Source organism: Phyllobates terribilis, unplaced genomic scaffold, assembly GCF_046119375.1.
Source record: "Phyllobates terribilis strain yellow unplaced genomic scaffold, ASM4611937v1 Scaffold_2__4_contigs__length_985480577, whole genome shotgun sequence".
NCBI lineage: Eukaryota > Metazoa > Chordata > Amphibia > Anura > Dendrobatidae > Phyllobates > Phyllobates terribilis.
In genome coordinates this window covers 490680694-490703566 of record NW_027362762.1, presented here as the reverse complement: position 1 = coordinate 490703566, position 22873 = coordinate 490680694, and the positions used below count along the sequence as shown (strand labels likewise).

The 22873-nt window shown below is 49.6% G+C and overlaps 1 protein-coding gene across 1 annotated transcript; it reads right to left on the bottom strand.

The window, feature by feature from the left end:
* Window positions 1–20794: 20794 nt before the first annotated feature.
* On the bottom strand, window positions 20795–22351 carry LOC141252838 (E3 ubiquitin/ISG15 ligase TRIM25-like). Its single transcript, XM_073670596.1, has one exon. It carries the CDS (start codon window positions 22349–22351, stop codon window positions 20795–20797), a length of 1557 nt encoding a protein of 518 aa, XP_073526697.1.
* Between the last annotated feature and the right edge of the window lie 522 nt (window positions 22352–22873).

Genomic DNA, 22873 nt, shown 5'->3' with positions numbered 1-22873 from the left:
ACACAGGTGACACCTAATGTCACCACAGGCCGCGGCAAGATGACCTACCCCGCCACACAAGGCACATTTCTGTACCTTGCAGCCCGCGCTGAAGTGGCGGGGATCACCGCACCTGTGGCAGACCTTCGGCTGCCCCTGGTAAAAGATCAGGATCCTGTCCCTCCCCAGAAATGCTGAGGAGGGGATGTGGGTGACAGTACCGCCTGAGACCTTCAACCTCATCATGAAGGTCCAGCCCCCTGACCAAATGCCAAACTCGTCCCTGTTCTTTTTTGGGACGTCCGTGACCTCCCCATAGCGGGAAAGCCACGTCATAATATCGACCCCAGAGAGTGACTCGTTATTTGTCAAAACGGTCACCCTCTTTACGCCATTTTGGCGAGACACCGCCTGCACGGCAAAGTCTCGCCAGCCGGGCTCCCCCTTCACCAGTTCAAAATTCGACCAGAAAAGCTCTAGGCCCTCCGGTCGAACAAAACTGATGTCAAAGACGGGGGTACCAAAAGGATGGATCAGGGCAAAGATGTCAGTCGCCCTGAAGCTCATCTTCAGGAGGAGCTCCACGACCCTCGATCTTGGCGGGCACGCTTCACTGCCCCTCCACCGAAGACGGACCACATTCCTCCTGGCCACCCCCTGCCCGGCTGTCGGGAGGGACCACACTGTCTCCCCCTCCCTTTTATCTTGGAAGGCGGCCAGGCCATGTCTATCCAGCCAAAAGGCCAAGTCTACCGCTCTTCCCTCTACCTCGATCGTCCGTTCTCCCTTTTTGAGGGCCTCGAGGAAACGGCGCCGCAAGTCACCGTCCCTGAGGTCCAGAGGTGAGGAAGCCCGCCCTGAAGATCCCGAGCCCCCAGCTACTACCCCCGCAAAACTCCGGGGACCAGCAACCGGGGGGGCAGATGGACCAGCCCCACCCCCACTACCAACAGACACACCATTCTTACTCCCTTCCACAGACACCTCAACACTTGTATCTTCAATCACAGCCACATCCATACCCACGCTATCCCCATCCACGTCAGTAGTCACACCCCTCGCCCCACTCTCACTCACATGCACACTGGGGTCACAGTTTTTTTTTTTCTGCAAGCATTTTTTCCCTGCAGAAGCACTGCCGCCACCTGCTGGCAGCACCTTCCCTGCCGGGGGGGTTTGGGAACCTGGTGCTGCTGCCATTTTTGCCGGCGCCCCTGCCCCAGATAAGCCCGTGGGCACAGAGGACACCGACAGGCAGGCACCTCCTCCGTTGTCTGCCGCAGCCGTGGCACCACTGCTCCCAGCAGTAGCAGCTGCCGGCGCTAAGCCCCGCCCCTTTTCGGGTGGAGCCACGCCCACTTGAGTGGGGTTTCCCCGCGAGGCCACGCCCCCCGCACCAGGCAGCACGGTGGGGGCCCCAGAGGCCACACCCACCGGTGCCGTGGGTGACAGGGAGACCAAGCCCCCCGCACCAGGCAGCACAGTGGGGGCCTCAGAGGCCACTCCCACCGGTGCCTTGGGTGACAGGGAGGCCACGCCCCCCGCACCAGGCAGCACAGTGGGGGCCCCAGAGGCCACTCCCACCGGTGCCGTGGATGACAGGGAGGCCACACCCCCCACACCAGGCAGCACGGTGGGGGCCCCGGAGGCCACTCCCACTGGTGCCGTGGACGGCTGGGAGGCCACACCCCCCGAAGCCGGCCGCGCCGGGACCCCCGAAGCCGACCCGGAACTGGGTCTACTCACAGGGGCCCCTGGACCAGCGGCACCAGCTCTCAGGGGCATAGCACCCCCTACCGTCACACCCTTTACGACAAACAGCCTGGCCACCCCAGCTCCGGCGGCCGGCCCCAGGCTAGGCCACTCCCCCTCGGCACCCAGCGGCGGTGGAGCCCCCCGCGCTGACCCATTACTGGGCCCCTGCGCAGGGGGCCCCGACCTCGCCACGGATTTTGCCAGGGGAGCAAGCCCCACCTTTCCTTTATGAGCCGGCTCTGCCGGAGCCGCAGGCCCCGCGCCCTTCACCTTACCAGGTCTCTGGGTCCCTGAAAGTGATCCAGATTTAGTGGATCCGTGCGTGAGGGACCCAGACACCCCAGCACACGCCGCCGGAGATGCGGCCCCGGCTGTCGGTGCGCCGCCAGCAGAGCAGGAGGCAGCGGCAGATGTACAAGCCGCCCCCTGCATGCCAGCAGGCGCACCAGGTGCCAGGCCAGACCTCCCTTTTACAGGGGATCCAGCCTGAGCACCACCACAGATCACACCCACCGTCGGGCCGCCCTCCGCGCCATGCTCCATATCAGACACCTTGGACCCACTGCCTCCATTACCACAAACAGAGGCAGCGCTCTGCGTGCCATGGCCTATGTTCTCCCCGCTCCCTCGCTGTGGACCCACAACAGAGTCCAAGCCGGGGTGGGTGGCGGGTGCCGCACAACGGGACAGGGGGGCCCCAGAGAGGGGGACATACACAAACTTGTGCGCAACAGTTGTTTTTCTCTTTTTTTTTGCTTTTCTCTTCATCCCCCTCACGGGTGCCTCATCCTCGCAGATCTCATCCCCGAACGTAAGCTGACCAAAACGTACCGGGGACTCGATCTGCTGGATCTGCTGCATGATAAGGCAGCCCCCCTCACTGCTACTGCTCCCATCCTCCTCATCCTCCCCCTCGCTCCCGCTGCCCTCTGAAGGGCTAGAATCAGACGGGAGAGCCATCTGCTCAGGGGCTATCCCGCTATGCGATGCCTGGAGATCACTTACCAGGCCACCAGGCGGTGGGTAGGGTGCAGCCTCCTCCACGCATACCTCTTCTTCCTCCTCCTCCACCGCCTGGCTGGGGCCCTGCGACCCCTCCAGAGCCCCACCGGTCATGGCTCTGAACCGGTCATCATTAAGCAGCTTCTCCATGAAGGGTCCACTTCCTGCCAGTATGGTGCTCCTGCGGTCTTCCAGGTCTTGAATGGCCCGCTTGATCTTCCGGACCGCGGCGGATAGCTCAGGCTTCTTACTGCCAGAGGCCCTCACGGACCTCTCCTGAGCCATCCTCAACTCCCCCCAGAGGGAACTTAGCTTCTTTGTGGCGTCCTCATACTCGCAGAGGTGCGCATGTATACGGGAGGCATAGGTGACGGTTGCCTCCCTCGACGCCTTGGTACCCCAATCAGGGGGCACCACTGCAGCACCTCCGCTCGTACTCGACCTACCTCCGGAGGGAGGAGCCGCCGCGGCCGTAGCCTCGGGGGTCCTCCGAGTCCTCATGCTGGAACCCCTGCTGCCTTGGCCAGATCTTGTAGCCTTAGCCGGCTTGGTGTTCCTCCCACCCCCCGCCAGCTTGGACCGGGAGGTGGGAGCCGGGGGCCCAGCCCCGGAGGCCAGTCCCACTCTGAGCCCTCTTTCCTGGGAAGGGGGCAGACAAAAAGTCCCAGATGGAAAAACAAACCTCCCTTCCCAGGAGCTCTCTCCACACACAGCACAAACAGCTCTTGCAGCACACGGCAGGCTCCGCCTCCTCTCCTTCCTGTCTCAAGCTGCAACAGACAGAACTAGAATGGAGCCTCTTGCTATATGCACTGCAGTCTGCCACATACACAGCCTGCCTGCCTGCCTAGCACTGATATGTATGCAGTTGGGTTAGTCCTCAGAAGGACTGTTAGTTGAGATGGATGTGTATAATACACTGCTCAAAAAAATAAAGGGAACACTCAAATAACACATCCTAGATCTGAATGAATGAAATATTCTCATTGAATACTTTGCTCTGTACAAAGTTGAATGTGCTGACAATAAAATCACACAAAAATCATCAATGGAAATCAAATTTATTAACCAATGGAGGCCTGGATTTGGAGTCACCCCCAAAATTAAAGTGGAAAAACACACTACAGGCTGATCCAACTTTGATGTAATGTCCTTAAAACAAGTCAAAATGAGGCTCAGTATTGTGTGCGGCCTCCACGTGCCTGTATGACCTCCCTACAATGCCTGGGCATGATCTTGATGATGTTGCTGATGGTCTCCTGTAGGATCTCCTCCCAGACCTGGACTAAAGCATCCGCCAACTCCTGGACAGTCTGTGGTGGATGGAGCGAGACATGATGTCACAGATGTGCTCAATCGGATTCAGGTCTGGGGAATGGGCGGGCCAGTCTATAGCTTCATTCATCTTGCAGGAACTGCTGACACACTCCAGCCACATGAGGTTTGGCATTGTCTTGCATTAGGAGGAACCCAGGGCCAACTGCACCAGCATATGGTCTCACAAGGGGTCTGAGGATTTCATCTCGGTACCTAATGGCAGTCAGGCTACATCTGGCGAGCACATGGAGGGCTGCGCAGCCCTCCAAAGAAATGCCACCCTACACCATTACTGACCCACTGCCAAACCGGTCATGCTGAAGGATGTTGCAGGCAGCAGATCGCTCTCCACGGCGTCTCCAGACTCTGTCACGTCTGTCACATGTGCTCAGTGTGAACCTGCTTTCATCTGTGAAGAGCACAGGGCGCCAGTGGCAACTTTGCCAATCCTGGTCTTCTGTGGCAAATGCCAAGCGTCCTGCACGGTGTTGGGCTGTGAGCACAACCCCCATCTGTGGACGTCGGGCTTTCAGATCACCCTCATGGAATCGGTTTCTAACAGTTTATGCAGACCCATGCACATTTGTGCCCTGCTGGAGGTCATTTTGCAGGGCTCTGTCAGTGCTCCTCCTGTTCCTCCTTGCACAAAGGCGGAGGTAGCGGTCCTGCTGCTGGGTTATCGCCTCCTACGGCTCCCTTAACGTCTCCTGGTGTTCTGGCTTGTCTCTTGGTAGCACCTCCAGCCTCTGACAGACACAGCAAACCTTCTTGCCACAGCTCGCATTGATGTGCCATCCTGGATAAGCTGCACTACCTGAGCAACTTCTGTGGGCTGTAGAGTCCGTCTCATGCTACCACGAATGTGAAAGCACAACCAACATTCAAAAGTGACCAAAACATCAGCCAGAAAGCATTGGTACTGATATGTGGTCTGTGGTCCCCACCTGCAGAACCACTCCTTTATTGAGGGTGCCTTGATAGTTGCCAATAATTTCCATCTATTGTCTATTCCATTTGCACAACAGCATGTGAAATTGATTGTCAATCAGTGTTGCTTCCTAAGTGGACAGTTTGATTTTACAGAAGTTTGATTTACTTGGAGTTATATTCTGTTGTTTAAGTGTTCCCTTTAATTTTTTGAGCAGTGTATATTGTGGTATACCTACACTAACTAAGAAACAAGCAAATCTCTCCTTAGCTCAGCAGCAGCTCTCCCTACACTGCCTGATTCCGGAGTAGGCTGTGACGAGCATGGCAGCGCCATGTCTGATATAGACCTGATGACGCTGTGCAGCCAGCCAATCACTGTAATGCCACAACCAACATGGCTGGGGAATTACAGTGTGTGGCAGACAGTCCCTGCATGTTCATTGGCTCTGTAAAGAGTGCCAAACATGCAGGGAGGGGACCCGAGCTCCCTCCAAGCAAACACGGAAATACTCAGCGAGCGCCCAGCATCTCTGGCGAGCACCGAGTATCCTCGCTCATCACTACTCCTCACCATTCTACAAAAACCATATAGTACTATTAACAGTGACCCAGACGGTAATAATGCCCTTCTTTGCCCTATATAGTAATAGTACCCTCCTATTGTGCTCCATATAATAACAGTCCAGGACACAACATCAACAATATGAAAGTTGTCATATTAAAAGGCAACTTTATATCACAAAAACATCGAAGGGTTTAGGAATACAAACTGATAAGAGTCTTTGACACCCTCCACCCAGGAATAAATCTGTCAGGAGGATTTATGTCTCACTACAAAATGTGAGGAATCTGCTCCAGCGACACGACTAATCTAATCCAATTAAGGACTCACTCTCCAAGCTCCATTTGTTTGCTTAAATGTCAATTTATTATGCCATGCATCTGCTTTTTTTTCCCCTTTGTGCGCATATATTTGTGTTTCTTCATATATCTTGTCATACCATGCCTGAGGAAGGGATCCAAGTTGTCCCAAAAGCTTGCCTTGCAGCATCATTTATTTTAGTTAGCCATTAAATATATATTATAACTACAATTTTATCTTGTTTTTCCCCACTGAGAGCATACTGGTTCTATACAGATGTAAGGTGCCCCAGCGAGGTAGTCATTGGCGAATTACAAGCCCCTGCTTGCTTTGGCACCTTATAGACAATTTGCATCCTCCCTCTGATGTGTTGATGTGCATGTGACATTCTTAACTTACTTCACACCAACCAGTCGCGGCTGTCTCCAGACATTTCTCTTCTGGTACCAGGGCAGTAATAATTTCAGAGGACACAAAGTTATGCTTGGGGGAAAGGAGTAATTACAATATTTATAGTCTGCTAGATTGGATAAGGCTCAACAGGTTCTTGTCTCCCATACAGGTGCTAAAATCATCTTCAATGCTGGTGCCCTCTTTATGTAAAGCATCTCTCTGTTACTATTCCTTAGCCTAAGAGATGGTTCCTCATCAGCAATAGTGTGCCCAGATCCTTTATCTCCCTCACGGCTTATCCTGGAGTCCTATTTTCCACTGCTACCCGCAGACTAGAAGTGCCCCGGGTCCTCAATACCTCCATTGAGTTTCTCTGGCCGGCTAATGGGACTCCTGAATGAAGAGATATTCACACTACGGATTCACTGTCTGAGGGTAGAGAGCCCTCGTCTACCCTAGCAGCCAATTTCCCTGACTGTCCGTAGTTAAGAGTTCCTGTCACGTCCCTGACAGGGCTTCAACTGAACTCAAAATAAGGGCTGTAGCTATATTTAGCACACCGAGACTCCACCCACTAAGCCATCTGCTTAGCAACTGCCTTGCCTCTCACCGACAACTGTACCAAGCAGTGGCATCTTGTGGCTGATAAAAAGAACTGCAGCCCCACAAGGAATTATATCTAACCTCTAGACATGCCCAATGTCTATCCCTGTCACTACATTTGCCCCTTACTCCATTGACTGACCCACTGAAATTAACCCCTTAACTTGACCTAACAGCAGTTCAGAGAGATATAACTATGGGAACATGTTACTTAAACTACTTCAGTACCGGGGGAAGGTTACACCCTTCCTCACCATTACACAGACACCCATAGAAACACTGTCTCAAGAGACCCAAACTTGCAGCCTAGTTATGGAGTCAGAATACCCAGTGTGCCCCTTTATAATATTGACCCTCATTGCCTCTTTATTGTAATTATGTTTCTGAGCAGGAGATAAAAGTTTGACATAGGACTTTTGCTATAGGGTCTGTTAATATTATGTTACAGTCAAAGAAGGGCATACTCCCCCAACTATTTAAAGACACAGAGAGGGATATGTATTGAGGCACACAGTTATTTTGCCCCTAAGGAAGTCCCTAAATGGTCTCACCCACTAGGATACCCTTTTCATGAACCCCATAGCGCATGATGACCATGCACAGTATAATTGCCCCACAAACCCCAAAAGTATGATGCCCCATAGGACTCCACAAAATAATATGGTTGCTACAGCCCCCCCCACACAGTATGGTATTCCGCACAGCCCCAACATAAAGCATGATGTCGAAAGCCCCCATACAGTACGATGTCCCTCATAACCACCAGATACAGTATCATGTTCACCACATCCCCCCTACACAGTATAATATTCACCATAAACCTCTACATAGTATGATGGCCTCCACAGCCATCTCACACAGTATGATGACCCCCCTACAACCCACCATATAGTATGATGGTCCACCTCACAGCTCCATTCTATACGGACGTGCGCCCTGCCAGCAGCCCTGCTCCCCTTACTTAGGGTAGCTATATAGATTACATATAACGTGGGTACTTGTTTATTACCTATGTTCAACCCATGTATGGGTACACTGAAGTGGTGGCAAGGATCATGGTGATCATTTAACTGGTCATTTCCTACTTATATGCCAAGGTTTTGAGTGCTGTGCATGTCCTGTCTACTCTTGCACATGGCCTTCTGTGTCATTTATCTCCTATGTGATAAAAAGAACAATTGTATTATATGTTCAAAAAAGCTTTTCTACTTTTAAATATTGCTGGTTATGGGTTGTGTCACAAATTTTTTTCTTTTCTTTCTGCTTTTGCTTGAATCGCGATGCCCTCTATTACTGGTTGTAAGGTAGTGATGGCAATCATATGCGAGGGACGTTATGTTTCTCCTAGAATGTGCATAGAGGCATATTAAACCCGCTGGAGTGCATTGCAGTCACAGAGATAGCTGTGATTGCAGTGCAGAATAAAAGTACGTTTGAACTTGGTCAAACTAGTTGTCCAAGGCAGATTTGGTAAAACGCAGCATGGGCTTTTATTCTTGGAGTGGACTACAGGAATGGCAGTGGGGCGGTCCACTCCCTCCAGCCTGGGTGTTACAGGTGGCTCATGGCCTCAGATTCCTGTTTTAAACCTGCAGCAAAAGTTTGGGTGTGTCAGTGTTTAGCCTACAAGGTACAGAGCAGGTGGCTCTGTAACACAGGCCTGTGTGAACCTGAACACAGAGCCAAGGGAAGCAAAACTCCTGGTGCACCTCAACGCGACACGGCAGTGCCGTCGTCCTCGGTAACAGGTTGGAAAAAGGACAGTATTTCATCCCGGCTGTGATCCGGAGGATATAGTTTACCTTTACTTTGAGTTTTTGCTGAATAAAGCCGTTTAAAGTTGGACTTTCCTTGGGTCACTGCCCCATAACTGCCCAGTGTGAACACAACCGCACTACAGTATGGTGGAGAATGCAGGCAGTGTGAATTGAGGCATACCCCAAAAGCTGCATGCCTGTGATCCAGCCGGCAAAGCTACAGCTCAGGCCTGCCAGCAAAATGGAGGAGCTACTAAAGCAGTTGGTACTCACCCAGCAGCAGCAGCAGCAGCAGCAGCTGCAGTCTCAGCGGCAGCTGCAGGAGCTGGATCAACAGAACAAGCAGCAGCAGCTACTGTACCAGCCTCAGTAAAAGACTAATGAACTGATTCTCCAACAGATTGCTGCCCTGCGAGAAACGGCCCCAAAGCCGATCCCGATCCGACTTAAGGCCTGGGACAAAGTAAGAGCAGTGTTGTGGAAGATGGGTTCTGAGGATGACATGGAAGCCTTCCTCACCGTTTTTGAACGCACAGTGGAGCGGGAGTGCCTGCCAGCCGATCAGCTGGCTGAAGTGGTGGCTCCTTTTCTGATGGGTGACCCTCAGAAGGCCTACTTTGACCTCTGTTGGATGCCGAGGATTAAGAGAAGCTGAAAAGTGAGATCCTTACCCGACGTGTGTACCAGTGGTCCTTTGTGGAGTCCCGACCCGCTAGGTCTAAGGCATATGACTTGTTACAGTTGGTCAAAAAGTGGCTGTGGCGCCCGGCTGCGCAGAGGTTGCCGCTATTTCCCATCATTGTCCGCCATTTTTCCTGTCTCTGCACGGGAAGAAGAGGGGCGTAAATACGGGAATCGGATAGGCGTAACCGCTGGAAGTGTGCGAAACCCAGGACACGCCCTGCCCCTAACGCAGCACTAGGAAGGGTCAGGTCCTGGAAGGAGTCCAGTGGACGCTCTGACATCAGACGTGAGCGATGCAAGGTCCTGGAAAAAGACAGTCACCCGCGGAGCCGCAGTCTACCTGATAAAAAGTGAAGAAGGTAGGCTACGGTTTACTGGGGGGGGGGGCGCAACCATGGCTGACGACCAGCAAGCCGCCGGGGCACCGGTTAATGCCCAACTTGCGCCCGGCGCTCCACAGGCCAAAGCGGCCGCTCCATCAGCAGGGGTCGTGACTCCGTTAATACCCATGGCCCTGCCGTATATCCCTGGAGCGAAATGGCTTCCCCAGTATGATGGCAAACCAGACACCCTGTCTGGGCTCAAGAGGAAGATATGCGGTGTACTGGACATGTATTCTATGACTGGTAAGCAGAGAGCCGCTGTTGTGTTGGGACAATTGACTGGTGCCGCAGAGCGAGAAGTTGAAACCTGGCTATCTTTAAGAGACTGCAAACTGTTTTTGAAAACTGCACTGAGACAGATCTCCGGATGAGGTTCTACCACTGTGTCCAGAAACCTGAGTACAGTATCCGGGACTACGCCTGGCGCTTACAGGAAGCCCTGCAGGCCCTGAAACAGGTTAGTCCAGCCAGCATACAAGATGAAAATAAAATGCTGATGGAACAGTTCATCTGGGGGTTGAGGTCCCAGGAGGAGAGCAGAACTGTACAGTGTGGGCCTTAGATCATCCAGATGCCACCTTTGACACCCTGAAGGACATGGCTATTAAGGGTCTACAGCCCCTGGAAACCTCAGGGACTGCTATCCAGCATTACCAGAGTGCGACCACTCCAGTACCCGCAGCACCCACTGCTCCTTCATTAACGGCTGAAATAAAGATGCAAACAGTGACCCCTGGCGAGCTGGACAGCCTGCGCTCTGAAGTGCGCCAGTGAAGTAAAACCCTGGCCACCGTCCTGAGCACCCTGCAACAACAGACGGAGCCTGAGCTGGAAGGAAGGATCCTATTCGCCGACAGTCCTGAGGATGTCCCCTGGATGAGGAGAAGAAGGAGGACAACGCCACCCTGTGGGAGGACCAACAACCAACGTCGCCCTCCAGGAGACTTCGTCTGCTACTGCTGCCAAAAGGCAGGCCACACAGCGCGGAACTGTCCTTTAAATGAGCAAACCCTGGGGCCGAGGGCCAACACCCAGAAGTAAAGCAACCAGGCCCATCAAGCTGGTACCACCGGTTCGTAGGAGGAAGGCCTTTCCTGTCCATCGTGCTGGATGGGATAGCAACACCTGCATTACTGGACACCGGCTCGCAGATAACCATCATACCTGATGTCCTCTACAAAAGGTACTGGTCCGTAGATGAACTCCAGCCGCCAGCCCCGAACCTCTCTGTGAATGCCTCTAGCGGCCTTCCTCTTAACCTAGTAGGGGTTAAGGACGTGACAGTGAACGCGGGGAGAGCGGAACTAAAAGGACCAAGGACTGATTGTAGTGGAGTCTAACCCTGGTGATACAGACTTGTATATGATACTTGGTACAAATCTTGTTGGTAACTGTTTGGGAGAAGTGTTGTTTTTGCTCCAACAGATTGCTGACACTGACAAACCAGGGCAGAGGAAGGTGCTCCAGAGAGATACGAGCCCTCCTGTACCAGCAACAGGTAAAACTAACAGGTGGTGAGATTGGTAATGTACGGGTGACAGACCCGATACCCATTGTGATTCCCCCAATGAGTGAGATGCTGATTTGGTGTAGGGCAGCAATAGGTCTCAAGGGACAGAACTACCAGGCGGTAGTGGAGTCCATCAGCTCAGACCTACACTCTTGACGGCTAGCGGGGTAGTTGATATACGCAATGGGAGGGTACCCATACGTCTCCTAAATTGTGGGGAGGGTGAAGTTAAGCTACCAAGATACGCCACTGTTGCCAGGTTGTATACTGTGAATGATGATGCCATACACACAGTGGAATCCTTGACCCCACCAGATACAGTGGAGGACAATGACTGCGAAGCTCAGCTGGAGAATTGGTGTCAACAGCTCCATGTTGGGACTGACACCACTCCTGTCCATCAAAAACAAGGTGTACACAGGGTGGTCCAGGAATATGAACAAGTATTCAGAAAACACCACCTTGATTTTGGAAGGATTAAAGGGGTACAACACTATATACCCACAGGTGATCATCCACCCATCAAAGAATGTTACAGGCCAATACCACCAGCACACTACGAGAAAGCGAAGGAAATGTTGCATGACATGAAGAAGGCAGGGGTAATAAGAGATAGCTGTAGCCCCTGGGCAGCACCCCTGGGCAGCTCCCCTGGTCTTGGTCAGGAAAAAGAATGGAAGCATGAGGATGTGCGTAGATTACAGACAGGTAAACCGCATAACACAAAGATGCATACCCTTTACCCCGTATAGAGGAATCCCTGGCTGCATTAAAGTCTGCAAATTACTTCTCTACCCTTGACCTCACTAGTGGGTACTGGCAAGTAGCAGTTGCCGAGGAGGACCGGGAGAACACGGCCTTCACTACCCCAATGGGACTCTGCGAGTTCAACAGTATGCCGTTCGGACTCTGCAATGCCCCTGGAACGTTCCAGAGATTGATGGAGTGCTGTTTGGAATGCCGTAATTTCGAGACCGTGCTGCTATACCTGGATGACGTGATAGTGTACTCCAAGACGTATGAGGACCATCTGAAGCACCTGGCGGAGGTATTTGAAGCATTGTCCCAGCATGGGATGAAATTGAAGCCTTCCAAGTGCCACCTGCTCAAACAGAAGGTTCAGTACCTGGGGCACATAGTCAGTCCAGAAGGAGTAGCACCAGACCCGGAGAAGGTCACTGCCATCCAGGAATGGCCGGAGCCGAAGAATCTCAAGGAGGCACGTCAGTTCCTGGGACTGGTCGGCTATTATCGGAGATTTTTAAAGGACTACACCAAGAAGGCAGCGCCTTTGCAAAATCTCCTGGTAGGACAGTCCAACAGAGGCAAAACCACCCCCTTCCAGTGGGGTAAAGAGCAGGCTGAGTCCTTTGCAGTGATGAAAGAGATCCTGACTGGCGAAGAAATTCTGGCCTACCCTGACTACAGCCAGCTTTTCCTGCTGTACACTGATGCCAGCAATGAGGGACTAGGAGCTGTATTAAGCCAGAAGCAGTATGGCAAAGAGAAGGTGATTGCCTATGCTAGCAGGAAGCTTCGTCCTACCGAGAGGAATCCAGAAGACTATAGCTCCTTCAAGTTGGAGTTCCTGGCCTTGGTCTGGGCCATCACTGAACGATTCAAACACTACCTAGCCTCCACTAAAGTTCACGGCCTATGCTGACAACAACCCCTTGACACATCTAGAGACAGCCAAGTTGGGAGCCATGGAACAGCGTTGGATGGCCTGCCTGTCAAACTATCAGTTCACCATCAAGTACCGGGCAGGTCACAAGAACACCAACACCGATGCCCTATCCAGAATGCCTCACCAGTTGGACACTGAAGAAGTGGATGACCTGGAGGAGATTGAGCTACATGCCTCCCACAGAAATGGGATGGTCCACGAGCAGCGCACCTTCAGTGGGTATCGTGGTAAGACACTAAACCCTTTACCTCATCACAGTTGGAAGGAGACCCAGGACAGCAACCCGGTTGTCAGCCGTATCAAAGAACTGATAACCCAGGAAGGTTCCTCCCTGGAGAAGGACGCTACTCCACAAGCCAAGCAACTGTGGAATGAGAGAAGCCGGCTGTTCATCTATAGAGAGAAGCTGTGCCGAAGGTATGTCAACCCTAGGACCCATCAGATGGTATGGCAGATCGTAGTGCCCAGGACAGACATCCAGATGGTGTTGGAGGCCTACCATGATCAAGCAGGGCACTTTGGCTGGAAGAAGCTGGAAACCCTCCTGAAGAATCGGTTTTATTGGGTTGGAATGCGGAGTTCCATAGAGAGGTGGTGCAAGGATTGTGGACCCTGTAGCCTCAGAAAAAAAAAAAAGACTACAGCAGCCAGAAAGCACCCTTGCAGTCCATCAAGACAACCCAGCCCCTGGAGATAGTCACCCTGGATCACGTCAAGCTGTCACCCAGCAGGTCAGGCTACTCCTATGCCCTGACCATGGTGGATCACTACTCCTGGCTCCTGGTGGTAGCCCCCGTCAAGGATCTGACGGCAGAAACTGCAGCAAGGACGTTTCAAGCATACTTCCGCAGGCCCCATGGATACCCGGATAAGGTGCTGACTGATCAGGAGGCCCTATACCCGCTCACTGGGGAGAGTCCAGAAGTGCCCCCTGCCTACTGAGTACCCTGGACCATACCTGGATCTACATCAGTAAAGGTACCGAAGCGAACCCCCGTGTGAGTGTCCGTCATTTCTTCCTGAACCGCCCTGGCCATCTCTCCCCTGTACCACCATCCATTTCCCCATGCTGCCCTGAGGCCTGCTCCACCTGTTCCAGCCGAAGGGGTTGCCAACCTAGGGACAAAGTGTAACCCTGATATGTTTCCCCTAGAGGTATTGGCAGGAGAGGTCGAGTAAAACCCCATTGATCCCAGAGCTGGAAGTGTCCCGGGGAGCGTTTGGGACAGCTCAGCTACAGGATCCTACCCTGACCCGGGCACGGGAAAGGGTAATAGAGGTAAATTGGGTAGCTCAGCAACCAGGTGCAGAAGCAGTTTTTCCGCGCATGGCGGTTAACCAAGATTTACTCTATAGGGTTGACAAGATCCGGGACGAGGTCGTGGAACAACTTGTAGTGCCTCAGTCATACTGTCGGGCGGTACTTGAGATGGCACATGCACACACACACCTGCTGGGGAGGCATCTAGGGGTTAGAAAGACAAGAGCGCATCTTGCAGCAGTTATTTTGGACTGGGATTTACGCGGACGTACAGAGGCATTGTGAGTCGTGCCTGGAATGTCAGCTGACAACACCCACTGCAAGCTTCCATAGCCCATTGGTACCTCTGCCAGTTATAGGGGTACCTTTTGAATGGATTGCGATGGATTTGGTGGGGCCCATTGGAAAATTCACTCGTGGCCACCAACACATACTGGTGGTCGTTTATTATGCTACCCATTATCCAGAGGCCATTCCGCTATGCCACACCTCGGCTAAACTTATCGCACAGGAGCTGTTGGCCATGTTCTGTCGCCTTAGGCAGCCTAAGGAGATCCTTACAGATCAGAGGACTCCTTTTATTTTCAGCAGGTTACACAGTTCCTTCGTCACCTTGGACATAAAACAGCTGCACACGTCGGTGTACCATCCACAGACCGACGGGCTAGTCGAGCGATGTAATAAAACCCTCAAGTCCGTGCTAAAAAAGTTGCTTCGAAGGATGGGAGGGATTGGGACATGTTACTGCCTTATTTAATGTTTGCCATCCGTGAGGTACCACAAACATCCACGGTGTTCTCACCCTTTGAGCTACTGTATGGCAGGCATCCTAGGGGGTTGCTGGACGTAGCCAAAGAGACGTGGACAGGAGCAAACTCCACATAAGAGTGTAATTGAGCAAGTCGCAAATATGCAGGATCGGATCGCGACAGTCATGCCTATAGTAAAAGAGCATCTAATGGATGCCAGGCAGCGCCGAGTCACACGTATAATAAAAGGGCCACAGTCAGGTCCTTTAAAGAAGGGGGATCAGGTGTTGGTATTCGTGCCCACTGCAGAGAGTAAGCTCTTGGCCAAATGGCAAGGGCCATATGATGTCCGGGAAAAGGTGGGGGAGGTAAATTATAGAGTATACCAGCCCGGGAAGAGAAAACCCGAACAGTTATACCACGTCAATTTGCTGAAAGCCTGGAAAGACCGGGAATGTATGGTTACAGAGGCGACTCCAGTCGTATCATCTGTTGACCCTCCGACAGTAGCTCAGGAGGAGACCAAAAGGAGAGGCAAAAATAAGTGACACTCTCACTAAACATCAGCGGCGGGAGGCTCGGAAATTAGTGGAGCAGAATGGGGACGTATTCTCTGAACTGCCAGGCCGTACTTCTGTCATCCAACAGGACATTGTCACCAAGCCTCGGGTGAGGGTGCGAATGAAACCGTAACGTGTACCCGAAGCCCGGAGGCAAGCCATTGCAGCAGAAGTAAAACAAATTCTCAAACTAGGGGTAATCGAGGAATCCAGGAGTGAGTGCGGATTCCGAAGCTGGATGGATCGTTACGGTTTTGTAACAACTTCCGAAAATTGAATGAGGTGTCAAAATTTGACCTTTATCCAATGCCCCGGGTGGACGAGTTGATTGAGAGGCTGGGGCAGGCCCAGTACTTCACTGCGCTCGATCTGACCAAGGGTTATTGGCAGGTACCTCTGATAGAAATCGGCGAAGGAGAAGACTGCCTTTATAACATCGGAGGGCCTCTATCACTATGTTGTCTTGCCTTTTGGGTTACATGGGGCCCCAGCTACATTCCAGAGGCTGATGGACAGTTTTGGAGCCTCATCAGAATTACGCGTCTGCATATTTGGAGGATATAATCATCTTTAGTACTGATTGGAACCCACTTGTCAAAGATACAAGTAGTAGTGGATTCACTTAGAGTAGCCGGCCTGACAGCGAACCCAAAAAAATGTGCGCAAGGCCTCAAGGAAGCCCGGTACTTGGGGTACGTGATTGGCCATGGGGTTATTAAGCCGCAAATAAACAAGATGGAGGCCATTCAAAACTGGCTCAAGTCTGTGAGTACTAAACAAGTGACAGCGTTCCTCGGCATCGTTGGGTACTACAGACGAGTTATACCTAACTTTGCTGGGAGAACGGCGGCCCTGACCGATCTGTTTAAAGGTAAAAAGCCGGTAATGGTTTGGTGGAATCCTCAAGCAGAAGAGACGTTCCAATCCATGAAGTTGGCGTTGTGTAGACAACCGGTCCTAATCAGCCCCAACTTCAAGAAAACCTTCATCGTGCAAATGGATACCTCAGAGGTAGGCATAGGTGCAGTACTGTCGCAAGTGGTGAACGGAGAAGAATATCCAGTCACCTACTTGAGCAGGAAACTTACCCCGGCAGAGAAAAATTATAGCGTATTGGAGAAGGAGTGCTTGGCAGTGGGCTTTGGAGTCCCAAAGCTATTTGCTTGGGCGACAGTTTCGTTTAGTTACGGACCACTCGCCCCTCGTCTGGATGAGAAACATAAAGGAGAGGAATGCTCGGGTCACCAGCCTGTAGGTTCCTGTCCCTACAAAATTTTAATTTTTTGGTGGAACATCGGGCTTGGAAGTCGTAGGGAAATGCAGATGCCCTGTCACGGGCACCCTGTATGGTGACAAGTGTTCAACCCCACAACTTTGAACAGAGGGGCAGATATGTGAGGCAGTGACGGGAATCATATGTGAGGCACGGTATGTTTCTCCTAAAATGTGCATAGAGGCATATTAAACCCGCTGGAGTGCAATACAGTCACAGAGATAGCGGTGATTGCAGTGCAGAATAAAAGTAAATTTGAACCTGGTCAAACTAGTTGTCCAAGGCAGATTTGGTAAAACCAGGCATGGGCTTTTATTCTTGGAGTAAACTACAGGAATGGCAGTGGGGCGATCCACTCCCTCCAGCCTGGGTGTTACAGGTGGCTCATGGCCACAGATTCCTGTTTAAAACCTGCAGCAAAGGTTTAGGTGTGTCAGTGTTTTGTCTACAAGCTGCAGAGCCGGTGGCTCTGCAACACAGGCCTGTGTGAACCTGAACACAGAGCCAAGGGAAGCAAAACTCCTGGTGCACCTCAGCGCGACACGGCGGTGCCATCGCCCTCGGTAACAGGTCGGAAAAAGGACTGTTTCGTCCCAGGTGCGATCCGGAGGATATAGTTTACCTTTACTTTGAGTTTTTGCTGAATAAAGCCGTTTAAAGTTGGACTTTCCTTGGGTCACTGCCTCATAACTGCACAGTGTTAACACCGCCGCACTACATGGTCCATAAGCATTCCCACTGAGGTGTGATTCACTTCCTCCTTTGACATAATGCTTATATCCCTGTGGTTTGTTTTACATTAAGCTCCATTTTATAGTAAGATGGTCAATCTCACAGTACCTTATATACGATTATGGTCTCCCCAACAGCTCCCTATATAGCATCATGGTCCACTTCTCAGCCCCCTATATAGTATGATGGTCCTCCACAACCCCCAAAAAATAAAATTCAAAAATCTAATACTCAAACCCAGACACCTTGTCCCATGCTGTCTCCATCTCTTCTGCTATTCGTTCCCACAGTGGACGCGGCCAATGCGATGCAGTGACGTCATCGCTCTGCTGACATCCCATGTGCGGCATTGGCCTCTGGCAAGCCGCAGACATAAAAGGAAGCCTGCAGCCTGCCAGAGTAAGAGATGGAGCATGGAGGCAGTGGCTCTATGCTCTATCTTAACTGTCAACCGTGTAGCAGACAATGCCATCCACAGCTGGACTGGACCATGTGCCAGAATTGCCAGTTCAGTCTTTGCATAATGTTGCAGCATGATACAGCAACCATGTTAAATTCATAAGTCATCCACTCATGTTCTAGAGCAGTGATCTCCCATCGGTAGCTCTTATGTCATGATAGCCTGCTGGAGAGCCACAGGTTGGAAGCACTGCTCTAGAGTGAAAGGCCCCAATTTACTATACCCCTTTACATTATTGCAGTACAACAAAATACTAGACTTTCCTCTATCTGAAACTGAATCGGTCGAAAATTTGACTTCTAGCGTTTTCTCCCCCTCTATTAACCTAGCTAAACCCAAAATGGCCATTTCCATGGGTTGGTTCCACCATAACTCCTCACCATTCGCACTCCAAAATAAACCCCTAAAATAATCCTTTATCAGATATACATTAAAATCGTTTAAAATAATCCTTTATTAGATATTGGTTAATGATTTTAATGTATATCTAATAAAGGATTATTTTAGAGGTATATTTTTGACTATGAATGGTGATTAGTTTACTATATATTCACATCACAAATAAAAAAAAAAAAACCTGTGAAATTTCTACCATACATCTCAAGCAGCATGCTCACTGTCTTGTGGTTATTTTTAACTCAGATCTTTCCTGCACTCCCTATTTTCAATTACTGACCAATGTAACCTGCACCTCAAAATCATTTTGAGAAGTCAACGTTTTCCTACTTTTGGAACTGCAAAGTCTTACTGTTTCTCCATTTAATTTTCTCCTGGACTAATACAACTCTCTATTAATTGGTTTCCCTTTTACTAAACTCTCCCTTCTCTAATTTATCCTGAATGCAACAGCAAGGATAATATTTCCACTCAGTCTCTACACTGATGCCTCCTCCCTGTACCAGTCATTGCACTGGATGCCCATCCACTACATAATTCAATATGAACTTAGCACTCTAACCACAAAAGCTCTCCCCAGTTCTGCACCAACACACATCGCAATCTATCACCCTACTCTTGCTTCCACTCTCCTAAAGTACTCCTATAATCCAAACCTCAGTCTCCTGTCTCCAAGACTTCTCCTGTGTTACACCATTTTTTTTTTTTTAAATGCACTATCCTAGACTATCCAGCTAATTCCCATTATCCACAATTTTAAGTGTGTGCTAAAAAGACGTTTCTTTACACTGGCCTATCACCTCACATATCTAAGTATTCCTGGTTCTCCCTTCCCAACTTTTCCTCAGAATCTTGTCCTTTCTATCATCTGTTCCCATACCTCCATGCACTTAATGGTGCTTTGTATCTATACTTGTACAGATATGGACTGATGACTGGTTCATGCACCTTTATTTGAATTTACCATTTCTTATAGATTGCAAGCAGGGCCTTCACTCTTCTTGTTTGAATTGTTAAATAATGTATAGCTGTGTAATGTCTCATAGTTTGTAAATGTCTACCCGGATTTGAAATCTGCTGCAAAATAAGTTAGCGCTATAGAAATAAAATTATTACTACTACCCTGGCATAGAGTGAGGGTCTTCTCCATTACCTGAGGAAACACTAGTAGAGCACTAGGGGCTTTTCAGGTCACAAAAAAAAAACAAATGTACAATAATGGAAAATGCATTACATATTATTTGAAAGGTATACAAAAAGACATATTTCCATACAAAACACCAACGGCTATTTACACTGGACCAAAATCCTGAAAATAATTACATTTTGCCAGAATTCAAGGTTAAGCATTAGTCTTTTATTTATACTGGAGACAATCAGAAAATCAACCATTATAGAACTAGTGTAAAAATTCTGCATACTAGTTTAGGACTTAAAGAGAACAGTCATCAGGTTTATGAATGTTAAAAATCAATGAATGGCCATAATGGCCCTGTTATACAGATTCAATAGATACCTTCAGTGAAGCCTGGTTGTTGATTATTCATCATTAGAAGTTTGGGTTTCCTAAGCTTTCCGTGCATTTGGGCGGGACAATGGGTAGGGTATTCGACTGCTTCTTGTATCTTCTTCCAGTTTTAAATTTCATGCCAGCGCAGTCCTATCCACAGGTGGTGTTTGTGCACATATATCTCATGGTGGGCTTCAGGAAAATGGTCAATGAAGAGCAGAGATCTTTTTGCGCCATCATTTTACTGAAGACCGTCGGAGGTCAATCTCTGCATGTGCCTCCGACATTTTCCTAAATCCCACCATGAATTCAATCTGTGCAAGCTCCGCCCACGGTTAAGGTGGCGTGAAATTTAATACAGGCAGATAGACACCAGAGGCAGTCGAGGGGCCAGGACAGAGTCATAGACCCTACCCACAGTCCCACCCCAATGCATGAAAAGCTTAGGAAACCTAGACTTGAAATGATTATTAAACTAGCAGGCTGTGGATTTTCTTCACTGAAGGCAACTATTGAATCAGTATAACAGCAACGTTATGGCCATACCTGTATTTTAACATGCATAATTCAGATAACAAGTTTTCCTTAAAAGGGGTTGTCAGTTTTGCTAAACATCTGCAGTCACCATGTGTGACTGCGGACTTCCGCACTGCATGCTGTTTGGATTCTCCAGTATCAGAGAATGGGTGGTCACGTGCCCACAGGTATGCGATTTTAATAACTCTGGCCACATTCTGAATAGACATGCGCAGCCTCTCTCAGTACAACTGAATTAAGAGAGGCTGTGTAAGTCTACTCGAAATATGGCTGCAAGTATGTAAATCCCAAACTTGTGGTCACGTGAAAGCCCGCTCTCGATGCGGACACTGGAGAATCCTGACTGCGTACGGTGTGCAAACTATAAAAAGAATTCATAGCGTGCGTACAGACTTGCCAAAAGACCAGACAACCCCTTTAAGAATTTAATTACTGTTGCTTTCCTGCATTAACATTATTTTCCAATTTTAATCCAGGCTTCATCATTTAAATAGAATCCTGCATAAAGAGGTTTGTTGAAATAACAATAAAATGTATATAGGTGTTGAACTGAGTCAAACAACTCGTAAAAGGATAGCACCTCATCATCATAATCCAGGTATATTCCAATATCTGGGCTTGATACAGAATTAGTCACTTCATATAATTCATCATCTTCATCTGCTGTCAGTTCTTCTTCACACCATCTCAAGCACCAGGACTTGGGGTTTGACCCAATAAGTGAGTTATCACCCTTTCGTTTCACATTGTTATAAGTGACACCAACTCTCCAGTCTCCATAATCACTGGTTTGAATTTCCCAGTAATGTTTTCCAGAAGTAATCCTTTTGGTGGATAAAACTTGCGGAGTGATGAATCTTTCAGGGCGATGGGGCCGTGACTTTTCTTGGTCAGTATCGGTAGCTTTTTTCAGATCGGGTGAGAGAGCAATGTAATTGTTTGCTGTATTGACATTCAGGATCAGATCCGTAGAGTCTCCTAGATTAAATTCAAATTGTTTCTTCCCTTCAAGAATAACGTCAGACAACTTGCACAAAGCTCTCATCAAGGTCACTGATATTAATTCCACATTCAAATTTTTAGCATAAAATGGAGACTCTTGCTCAAAGTCAGTTTTTATGGCACCATGCTTCAGAAACATCAGTGGATCTGTGATCTTACATACCTCTTCGATGTGACGCTTTTTCCTATACATGTCTTGTATTTGCTTATCCAACTTCTGAATGGCTTCAGAGTAGGATGCTGAAATGCAGATTTCCTGCTTGGTGATTTCTGCAAGGACTTTATTTTCAAGTTCATTTAGTTCAGTTCTGATGTCTCCAAAAAGACTGGTGACTCTTCCCTTTAGACCAACTGATTTTTGATGGAAGTCGTTTCTGTCTTTTTCTAGGGACCAGAATTTTTTCTCTGCTGCATCTGTTTTTGAAGACAATTGAGGAATGAACTCCTTTAGTCGCGTTTTCTCTTTCTCACTTGCTTCATTCAGCAGTTCTGTTTCATGGTCTTTGTGCTTCCAGTCCATAGTACAGCTGGTACACAGCAACGAAGAATCCCGAACACAAAAATATTTTATGAGTTCATTATGGACAGGGCATTTTCTGTCCTCTGGAGGTTTACAAGGTTCAATCAAAGTGTGACTTGTGGACTTACTGTGGTTCTTCAGATGAAGTTCACAAAAAGAAGCTTCACAGCGTAGGCAAGTTTTATTTGCAGGAGCTAGAGAAGGTGCACAATATGTACAGAAGATCTTGGTTTTTGCTGGATTTTCCTGAGTAGAACGATAATGTTCAACAATATTGCACAACTTCAGGTTCTTCTGCAGCATAGGACGAGTTTTAAACTCTGCTCTGCATTCAGGACAAGAGTAAATTCCAGATACCTTCTGCCTGATCCATACAATTGAAATGCAAACCTCACAGAAGTTATGGCCACAGGTTAGCATTACAGGGTTGGTGTATATGTCAAGGCAGATAGAGCAGCTTAGCTCTTCACTTAGACCAAACGAAGCCATCTTTATCTGAAGGAGAAATGAAAACTGTGACACTTGAGGGTGGAGCAACATTCTACATCAATAACAATCTTAAGAAGGGAACCTGTCAGGTCCCCCATGCCCTCCAACCCAGCAGCTTTAACATATGTATGACTAAATTCCCTGCCTAACCAGCCCTGTATAATGTTATTCAGTTAAATCAATGTTTAAAAACAAACAAACAAAAAACTCTTTTATAACCTCCGATTTTCCTATGTGACGCGCCCAGGGGATGGGAACGACTCAGTGCCCGGGACTTACTGTTAGTTTTGGGGGATGTCGCGGTGGCCGGCTCCCGGGGCCGTACCCTGGGGTCACTCTTAAAAGCAAGGAATGGTGGGGAAAGGTGTATGGGAAAGGGGAAATTTTTCGTGAAGCCACCCGTGATGTCCTCTGAGGCCGGTGGTCAGGCAGCTTAGTTGGTGCGGCTCCCCACAGGTGGAGCGGGGCCTCAGGGCAGCGTAGGAAAAGGGGTGCAGGATAGAGCGTTGGCGGATGCAGTGC